The sequence below is a fragment of the Aplysia californica genome, unplaced genomic scaffold, assembly GCF_000002075.1.
Source record: "Aplysia californica isolate F4 #8 unplaced genomic scaffold, AplCal3.0 scaffold00029, whole genome shotgun sequence".
Classification (NCBI taxonomy): domain Eukaryota; kingdom Metazoa; phylum Mollusca; class Gastropoda; order Aplysiida; family Aplysiidae; genus Aplysia; species Aplysia californica.
This window is the reverse complement of record NW_004797299.1, coordinates 148,910-159,564: the sequence shown is the minus strand read 5'-3', so window position 1 is coordinate 159,564 and position 10,655 is coordinate 148,910. Positions and strand designations below refer to the sequence as shown.

The 10,655-nt window shown below is 49.6% G+C and overlaps 1 protein-coding gene across 1 annotated transcript in view; it reads left to right on the top strand.

Annotated features, from left to right (window-relative positions):
- Positions 1 to 10,505, top strand: part of LOC101849820 (E3 ubiquitin-protein ligase RNF19A) — a gene marked incomplete in the record, with an annotated part of 27,829 nt that extends 17,324 nt beyond the window's left edge. The window contains 4 exon segments of the mRNA XM_013090807.2: positions 2,380 to 2,470; positions 5,061 to 5,204; positions 6,471 to 6,605; positions 8,371 to 10,505. Coding sequence (XP_012946261.1) covers positions 2,380 to 2,470; positions 5,061 to 5,204; positions 6,471 to 6,605; positions 8,371 to 10,135 — 2,135 coding nt within the window.
- Between the last annotated feature and the right edge of the window lie 150 nt (positions 10,506 to 10,655).

Sequence of the window (10,655 nt, the reverse complement as noted above, 5' to 3'; positions counted from 1 at the left end):
TGTTGTGTTTGGAGGAGGTGGGGGTCATGGGAGGTGGTGTTGTGTTTAGAGGAGGTGGTGTTGTGTTTAGAGGAGGTGGTGTTGTGTTTAGAGGAGGTGGGGGTCATGGGATGTGGTGTTGTGTTTGGAGGAGGTGGGGGTCATGGGAGGTGGTGTTGTGTTTAGAGGAGGTGGGGGTCATGGGAGGTGGTGTTGTGTTTGGAGGAGGTGGGGGTCATGGGAGGTGGTGTTGTGTTTAGAGGAGGTGGGGGTCATGGGAGGTGGTGTTGTGTTTCAGCCTGGTTGTGGCTGGGCTTCTCGCTGGCCCACAGACCCTGGCGTCTGTGGTGTAGCAAGATACAGGGTTCCCGCAGCCTCCTTGAAAACTTGAATTTTGCCAGATCGGACAGAGGGTGACTGCCAGGCCCCGGGGCCCCCGGGAATTACCCGGAAATTTGAAAAAAAATAGCCAAGACCCGGGAATGCCCGGGGGAATTGAAGAAATCTCAGTAAATTGCTTTGAGAATGACCCGGGAAAATATATAAATTTCTCTAATACTTGAAAACCGAATCCAATAACGTCATTGAGTTCATTTTTGCCGGTCGCGATTGTGATATTTGAATTTTCCCGGCCTGAGAGTACGTTACACGGGAACAGGCGGCTATGGCGGCAAGCGGAAGGGGATGAGTGATGGACCCCTACCGAAGCTCGATCAAGAAAATCAAGATCTACTTTCGCTTTCGTTTCCACCCAGAAATTTGCCGGTAGTAGTCTGATAATAGTGATAACGTAACATTTGTAACATGCAGGTTGTGCATTACGAACTCACCGTGAAAATAAATCATTTGTCCTGTGCTGTCACTTGTGGAAAAAAGAAGATCAAAAGAAAAAGAAAGTATACAAGCGTCTTGTCGGGCTCGCCATCGGGACCGGTCAATGAACCTGTTCGTTCGCATCACATTGTGAGTATCGGCGTGAAGTATCGGCGTGAGGTCACCAAAGTTCATTCAAAGTCTGAGCGCTACGAAGAATAGTTCTCGGGAATGGGGGGATTTTTTACTATTTTTTTTAAGACGCACGGGTGGGAGGGGGGAGAAGGTTGAAAACAACACCGGATGGCAATAACTGAACTTGGAAGCAGAGTTTACTTTTCTGAATTTTGGCTACTACTGGATTTAGATCCAGATCTAGAGCTCTCTGCAAAGCGCGCGTTGGTGCAGGGTTTGTGGGGAATTGGGATCCGTCATACTCCAACCTTGTGAGCTGTGTTTTATTTTAAACTAAAGGGATCCCGTTTCATTTTGTGGGCAATAGTAAATGACATCATTTATTCTATATTTTTGCTTTCTGTTCAAGATTCACAGATTTTCACTGCCACTGCTATCTTGCCCTCTCACATTTCTTACACCTCTCACACTGAATAGATCTACTTGAGCCATTCATGTTATTGCTTTACTTTGAGTTTGTCTTTCACATTTATTATGTATACTTTGACACCAAAACTGGTTCTTGACAGTCGATATTCTGGCTCTAGGCCTTTTCTCGGGCTCAAAACAAGATTCATTTTTATATATATAATTATAGTGCGAATATGATGAGGGGAAAATATAAATAAGTAAAGAACAGAGTGAAATATCTAAGTCACGCAATACCCGGGTGCCACACTGACATGTTGTTGACTGGATATGATGTCCCTACATGCGCGCCTTTGTGTGTATATAATATATAAATGGAGCGTGCACTGTCATTGTTATGTAACATGTCCCTGGAAAATGGATGAGCCACCCCCCCCCCCCCTGAAAAATTGAGAAGCCGGGGTGGCAGTCACCCTGAAACAGTTTTTGTAGGAAAATCGAAACTATGATTTCTTTCGGATAAGTAAAGGCCTATCGGAAATAGGCTTTCGTTCTTGACCGAATCTTGAATGTGTAAAATTTCTCCTTGAAACCTTGAAATCTTGAATTTGGTGGGAAGTTCATGGCAGGAACCCTGAAGATAACGCTTCAATTGAAGGATGCCTGAGTTCAATTCCCGAGTGGGCAGAAAATTTTTTTTAAAGTATGTAACTCTTTTTGCTGGGATGTTGTATTCCCCTCAGCCCGTATTGGCCCTGGGATGCCTTGATAGTCGAAGCAGACTTTGTGCTGTTGAGGCTAGAGAGGTGAGCAGACTTCTCTGTTGACATCTACCTCTTGGTGCTCATATGACCTTATGCAGTTGCAAGCACTGTAAAACCTTACTAAAGCTAAACTATCTGGGTCTTTCTGCTGGGATTTTTTTATCCTTCTCAGCCCGGATTGGCCCTGACAGGCAGGGTAGGAAGCCCGCCTCCTAAAAATGATATAAAAAGTGTATCAATGGGTCCAAAGAACCACGTGACACTGTTTCCCGTTCCTCAGGTGACAACCACAGCCTGGAGACAGCTCCCAACGTGGCCAACCCCAGCATCGCTCCCAGCATCGGGGACGCCAGCCTAGGAATGACCAACAGGTGAGTACAGTAGTGCAGAGTAGTACATAACTGTCACAGTAGTGCAGAGTAGTACATAACTGTCACAGTAGTGCATAGTAGTACATAACTGTCACAGTAGTGCATAGTAGTACATAACTGTCACAGTAGTGCATAGTAGTACATAACTGTCACAGTAGTGCATTGTAGTACATAACTGTCACAGTAGTGCATAGTAGTACATAACTGTCACAGTAGTGCACAATAGTGCACAGTAGTGCATAATAGTACATAACTGTCACAGTAGTGCAGAGTAGTACATAACTGTCACAGTAGTGCAGAGTAGTACATAACTGTCACAGTAGTGCAGAGTAGTACATAACTGTCACAGTAGTGCACAGTAGTACATAACTGTCACAGTAGTGCACAGTAGTACATAACTGTCACAGTAGTGCACAGTAGTACATAACTGTCACAGTAGTGCAGAGTAGTACATAACTGTCACAGTAGTGCAGAGTAGTACATAACTGTCACAGTAGTACATTGTAGTACATAACTGTCACAGTAGGAGGCCTACATAGCTGGCAAAATGGTACATAATCGAGACCTAGAGATAAACAAAGCATTTATCAGAAACGTTATGTCCTCTATTGTCTGGTGCTGACACAGACTTGGTCCTCTATTGTCTGGTGCTGACACAGACTTGGTCCTCTGTTGTCTGGTGCTGACACAGACTTGGTCCTCTGTTGTCTGGTGCTGACACAGACTTGGTCCTCTATTGTCTGGTGCTGACACAGACTTGGTCCTCTATTGTCTGGTGCTGACACAGACTTGGTCCTCTGTTGTCTGGTGCTGACACAGACTTGGTCCTCTGTTGTCTGGTGCTGACACAGACTTGGTCCTCTGTTGTCTGGTGCTGACACAGACTTGGTCCTCTGTTGTCTGGTGCTGACACAGACTTGGTCCTCTGTTGTCTGGTGCTCACACAGGCTTGGTCCTCTGTTGTCTGGTGCTGACACAGACTTGGTCCTCTATTGTCTGGTGCTGACACAGACTTGGTCCTCTGTTGTCTGGTGCTGACACAGACTTGGTCCTCTGTTGTCTGGTGCTGACACAGACTTGGTCCTCTGTTGTCCTGTGTTGACTCAGACTTGGTCCTCTGTTGTCCTGTGTTGACACAGACTTGGTCCTCTGTTGTCCTGTGCTGACACAGACTTGCTCCTCTGATGTCCTGTGTTGACACAGACTTGGTCCTCTGTTGTCCTGTGTTGACACAGACTTGGTCCTCTGTTGTCCTGTGTTGACACAAACTTGATCCTCTGTTGTCTGGTGCTGACACAGACTTGGTCCTCTGTTGTCCTGTGTTGACAAAGACTTGGTCCTCTGTTGTCCTGTGTTGACACAGACTTGCTCCTCTGTTGTCCTGTGTTGACTCAGACTTGGTCCTCTGTTGTCCTGTGTTGACACAGACTTGGTCCTCTGTTGTCCTGTGTTGACACAGACTTGGTCCTCTGTTGTCCTGTGCTGACACAGACTTGCTCCTCTGATGTCCTGTGTTGACACAGACTTGGTCCTCTGTTGTCCTGTGTTGACACAGACTTGGTCCTCTGTTGTCCTGTGCTGACACAGACTTGCTCCTCTGATGTCCTGTGTTGACACAGACTTGGTCCTCTGTTGTCCTGTGTTGACACAGACTTGCTCCTCTGTTGTCCTGTGTTGACACAGACTTGCTCCTCTGTTGTCCTGTGTTGACTCAGACTTGGTCCTCTGTTGTCCTGTGTTGACACAGACTTGGTCCTCTGTTGTCCTGTGTTGACACAGACTTGGTCCTCTGTTGTCCTGTGTTGACACAGACTTGGTCCTCTGTTGTCCTGTGTTGACACAGACTTGGTCCTCTGTTGTCCTGTGTTGACACAGACTTGGTCCTCTGTTGTCCTGTGTTGACACAGACTTGGTCCTCTGATGTCCTGTGTTGACACAGACTTGGTCCTCTGATGTCCTGTGTTGACACAGACTTGCTCCTCACAGACTTGCTGTTGCTGAAGAAAACTTGTGGACTTTCCAGACAGGATTTGCCAACAGTTATGAGAAGGAAGCTGACAACTCAGGTGGAAAGATCTTCCACTGTACATTGCTGACATTGTGGCTGCCCGCCTCCTGAGTGATCTAACTTGTGTTGATGGGGATGTAAAAACACTGAAATCTTAGTTATAAAAAAAAATAGTTCAGAAAAACTAATGGTTGGCGGGTGCTCTGGCGTTGTTTGCTCCTTCTTTCCTATAAAACATCTATCCTCCTTTAGCTCTCCTTTTTTATTTGTGTATGTTACTCTCTTGTAACCACTGTAATCTTAGGCACTTCTTTGACTTAATTGTGTTGCAAGTGCCGTAAAACTCTTACTAAAACTAAGCTTTCTCTCCTCCTCCTTATTTGTGTATGTTAGTCTGTGTAACACCTTTGATGTCCGGTATTTCTATGATCTGATTGTGTTGCAAGTGGCGTAAAACTCTTGACTAACCCAAACTGTCCCCTATGTGTTGCAAGTGGCGTAAAACTCTTGACTAACCCAAACTGTCCCCTATGTGTTGCAAGTGACGTAAAACTCTTGACTAACCTAAACTGTCCCCTACAGCCTGAGTGCCAGTGGCAGCCACATGGAGAGAGCGGGCGTGCTAAGAGACGACAGCGACCGCGACTCCTCCAGCCACCGCGCCATCGCCGGGAACAGCATCAACGGCAGCCTCTGTAGCGCCACCTACAGCGCTCAGCATCACAAGTGAGTGCACGGGGGGTTGGTGGGTGCTCTGGTCTGGTTGGCTCCTTCTTGCCTATCAAACATCTGTCGTCCTGATCTCTTCTCCTTTTTTGTGTTTGTTACTCTCTTGTAACACCTCTAATCATAGCGCTAGTTCTGGTCAGTCCAACCCCAGTTGTGGTGACTGTCCTTCACCTTTAATTACTTTAAAAGTTACTACGCAACGTCCGTCAAACTTGGCACGAAACGAAACCAGTGGCAAAACTAGCACTGGAGTCCGTTCCTCTACATGTCACGTCTCTGGAAATTTTTCGTAAAATCGAATTCATACCAATTTTTTTAAATCATAAAAATTAAAGTATTAGACTTGGACAACTTTAGTTTTTTGTATAAGGAATTAAAGCTTGAATGTAACTTTACTGTGTCAAAAAATATTACAATAGGGTAATTCTGAGAGTTGTGGTGGCGTTTTGAAATACCCCCAAAAACGCCAGTATTCATCGTTAGTGACTGGTGAAAGGGCCCAGTAGTCGGTGAGTTGAAAAGTCAAATAAGTTCACTTTGACTTGGGTGTGTTACTAGAGGGTGTGTGAGTGTGGGCTTCCTGTGACGTTACAGCGGTACGTGGGACCGGTGTGGCGGGTGGGTTCTCTGTCCTGTTGTTGTTGTTGTTGACTGGAGGTGATTGGTGGGTTCTCTGTCCTGTTGTTGTTGTTGTTGTTGTTGTTGTTGACTGGAGGTGATTGGTGGGTTCTCTGTCCTGTTGTTGTTGTTGTTGTTGTTGTTGTTGTCAGGCTGGAGGTGATTGGTGGGTTCTCTGTCCTGTTGTTGTTGTTGTTGTTGTTGTTGACTGGAGGTGATTGGTGGGTTCTCTGTCCTGTTGTTGTTGTTGTTGTTGTTGTTGACTGGAGGTGATTGGTGGGTTCTCTGTCCTGTTGTTGTTGTTGTTGTTGTTGTCAGGCTGGAGGTGATTGGTGGGTTCTCTGTCCTGTTGTTGTTGTTGTTGTTGTTGTTGACTGGAGGTGATTGGTGGGTTCTCTGTCCTGTTGTTGTTGTTGTTGTTGTTGTTGTTGTTGTTGACTGGAGGTGATTGGTGGGTTCTCTGTCCTGTTGTTGTTGTTGTTGTTGTTGTTGTTGTTGTTGTTGTCAGGCTTGAGGTGATTGGTGGGTTCCGTGTCATATTGTGTGTTATTGTTGTGTCGACAGACTAGAGATGTCTTAATTGTGTGTGGTTGTTGTGTCGACAGGCTAGAGGTGTCATATTGTATGTGGTTGTTGTGTCGACAGACTAGAGGTGCGAGCAGACGTGTCGGAGCACACGGGCCAGTGTGAGCGGTCGAGTGTCGGCGGAGAGTCGTACAACGTGTCGCTCACAGACGACGCTAGTACCAGGGCGCTGGCCGGGTCGATCATCTCTCCCAAGTAAGATGTTCTTTCTCACACACACACACACACACACACACACACACACACACACACACACACACACACACACACACACACACCCATCATCTCACCAAAATAAGCTGTAAACTTCCTTGTTACACCTCTAATCCTCAGCACTTGTATGACCTAATTGTTGTTGTGAGTACTGTAAAACTTTTACTTGACGGAAACCTCTCTCGTGATATCCCCAATCTTTGACAAAGTCTGACTTATGTGTGTTGTAAGTGCTGTAAACCTAATAATAATAATAGATAGCATTTGTATAGCGCATTTCCCCGCTCAACAGCAGGCTCTATGCGCTTTACACTATATTATTACCCCAGCAGACCATAGAACACTCCGAAACATTCTCAGCTTCCCGGGAAGCATACAGTGCAAGCAGCTGATTAAGCGCTCAAACACTAACAAACTGACAAGATCTTTCGCTTTCTATAGCCGGGTACCCATTCCCACCTGGATGACGTGAGGAAAACTCGTGTAAAGTGCCTTTCCCAAGGACACAACGTCGGGTCCCTGGCGGGATTCGAACCCACAACTTTACGGTTGCGAGTCCGAGAGCCTAACCACTAGGCCACCGACGCCACCTCTCTCGTGATATCCCCAATCTTTGACAGTTGTCTGACTTATGTGTGTTGCACATGCTGTAAAACTCTTGACTGAGGGAGTGGTTGGCGGGTGCTCTGGTGTGGTTTGCTTCTTCTTTCCTATCAAACATTTATCATCCTCACCTCTCCTCCTTTTTTATGTTTGTTACTCTCTTGTAACACCTCAAATCTTCGACACTTACATGATCTTATTGTGTTGCAAGTACCGTAAACCGCTTACTTAAACAAACATCTATCGTCCTTATCTCTCTTCATTCTTTTTTGTGTTTTATTCTCTTGTAACACGTCTATTCGTCGCCACTTATATGCAGGGATGCCAAATCTCAGGTTTTTCAGGCTTTTTCATGGGATTTAAAAAAAAATCATTTGGCATCCCTGAAGAAGAAAGCCACTGACATAAGGTCCTTCTTCTCAAGACAGACATAATATGACTGGAATTGGTGAGACAAAGTCCCCATACCCTTACAAGGGAAAGGGGGAGGGGTAAGAGAGTTGTTTTTGTGTGCTCATTGAAAAGTGTTACAAGGTTTGTGTTGGGTGAGATGTGATGCTCCGCTCATTTCCAGATTTTTAAAAAAAAATCATTTGGCATCCCTGTATATGACCTTATCTGTGTTGCACGTTTGTAAAACTGCCTGACCCCTGACCTCTCTGTGCTGTAAACCTGTGTCTGACCCCTGACCTCTGTGTGCTGTAACCCTGTGTCTGACCCTTGACCTCTGTGTGCTGTAACCCTATGTCTGACCAATGACCTGTGTGCTGTAAACCTGTGTCTGACCCCTGACCTGTGTGCTGTAACCCTGTGTCTGACCCCTGACCTGTGTGCTGTAACCCTGTGTCTGACCCCTGACCTGTGTGCTGTAACCCTGTGTCTGACCCCTGACCTGTGTGCTGTAGACCTGTGTGCTGTAACCCTGTGTCTGACCCCTGACCTGTGTGCTGTAACCCTGTCTGACCCCTGACCTTTGTGTGCTGTAACCCTGTGTCTGACCCCTGACCTGTGTGCTGTAACCCTGTGTCTGACCCCTGCTCTGTGTGCTGTAACCCTGTGTCTGACCCCTGACCTGCCTGTGTGCTGTAACCCTGTGTCTGACCCCTGACCTGTGTCTGACCCCTGACCTGTGTGCTGTCCCCAGGGACAAGGATGGCATCTCCCTGTGCTCGCGACACTTCGAGGCGCCGCTGGTCTACCCGGAGGAGTCGGGCAAGGAGGGGGAGGGGGAGGCATACGGGGGGAGCGGCGGGGGGCGGGGGAGCTCATCCTGCCCCACCTCCCCACACCTGCGCAAGGCCAGTCCCGCCCCCTCGGAGGAGGCGCGGAGTGGGCGCAGCAAGAAGTGTACGCGCTTCATGGACCAGGTGTCGGAGATCGAGTCCCGCGGGGACTGTGTCAGCCTGGGCTCTGTCCTCAGCACACACAGCGAGAGCAGCAGCAGCGGGGGCTCTCCGTCCTGTGAGGGGGTCGTCGCCACGGTGACCGTGACTTCCTCCGTGGTGGGCGGCGGGGGGGCGTGCTCCAGTCTGTCGCTGGCCGTGTCCCCAAGCGAGGAGGACGAGGAGAAGGAGGAGATCGGTGGAGGGGCGGCCGCCGCCCTGGCCAGTTGTGAGAGTCTACTGAGCGAGGGCCGGGCGGCCAACGGGGCCATACGCAGAACCACCAGTCTGGGCAACGGCTGTGGAGTGAAGGCTGAGTCGACCAGCGTGTTGCTAGACGGGGCGGACTCGCGGCGCTGCGAGATGGGAGGCGCCCGCCGCAAGAGTGAACGCATGTACCGGGACGAGTTGAGCTCTGTGGGCCGTCCGTTCATGGGGCCGCACAAGAAGGGTGGCGGGCCGCGCGACAAGGAGCACCGGTCGCAGCCAGGCAATCTGTCAGACATCTCGGAAATGAAGGGCATGCCCGCCTTGCACACCGCCGCCTGCTCCGATCTCCTGGCCGTGGTGGACGCCAGCTGTGACAACGTGTTCCTGGACCGCCCCGCACACACCACCGCTCGCATACCCTCCTCCTCCTCCTCCTCCTCCTCCTCCTCTTCCGACCAGCCCACAGACTCCCATCCCCATGGCGTGCAACGTAGAGCGTCCTCCCCCGGGGAACCAACGTCAGCAAGTTCGTCGCGAGAGCCGTTGTATCCCGCCCTGACCCGCCCGGACTCCCACAGTAACGACGGGCACACGTGTACGCGGGACGATGCGTTTGTGAGTGCGTCGTCGTGCGACGTCAGTGTGTCAGACATGAAGATCGACCTTCTGGACGGCCCGGATGGTCATCTGTCACCGCCCCCGGCCCCAGAGGCGGCCTCTGTCCTGGCGACGTCGTCGGAGGACAACACCGGCCCGTGTGGTGCTGAGGTGACAGCGGGCGAGTTTGTGGGCGGGGCGAGCGTCCGTCTGTGCCAGCTATCCGCCCTGGTACACGAGGCGTCGGCCGCCGGCCCGACAGACACGGCCCAAGCGGGGGCCAGAGACTGGTGCTTTTCTCGCCGGACTAACATCGGCCAGGTGTCAGCCCGCCCGGCTGTGCCCGACGTGGAGCGCCCTGTCAGCCAGCCGGGGCCGGTCGCCGTGGAAACAGACGCTAGTCGGGTGACCTCTGCCCCGACCCCCTCGGACCGGCCGGGCTCACAGAACTGTGTGGGTCGGAGCAATTCGTTGAACGCGTCGACCGTCGCCGCCAAGAGAACAAACTGTCGCACCAACTGTCATTCCAGGCCTCCCTGCCAGCACCCGCACACAGACCCGCACACTGCCCCACACACAGCCACACACACGGACCCACACACAGACCCGCACATTTCTTTGCCCGTCGCACAGGGCCTGCCCCCCACCACCCACACAACCAACATTTCCTTCTCTCCATCCGACCAGGAACATTGGCCCTCAGACACGGAGGAAATGTGACAAAATACTTCACAACTTTACAAGAAATGTAACAAAATACTTCACAACTCTACAAGAAATGTAACAGAAATAGTTAACGACTCAACAAAAAATGGAAGAGCAGAAGAAAGGAATGTGGACTTGTTCCGCCCGTCAAGAGGAAGTCATCTGTCCCGCGACTGGCTCACGCCCGGCAATCTGGAACTGGAGAACCTTAGTACGTTGGAGAACCTAACTATGTACACGCTGCAGGGAGACATGTCCCACATCGCCGAAGTTTCGGAACAAACAGTGGGTGCAGTAAGTTCTAGACAAACAGTGGGTGAAGTAAGATCTAGACAGTTGGTGAAGTAAGTTCTAGACAAACAGTCGGTGAAGTAAGTTCTAGACAGTCGGTGAAGTAAGTTCTAGACAAACAGTGGGTGAAGTAAGTTCTAGACAGTGGGTGAAGTAAGTTCTAGACAGTGGGTGAAGTAAGTTCTAGACAAACAGTGGGTGAAGTAAGTTCTAGACAAACAGTGGGTGAAGTAAGTTCTAGACA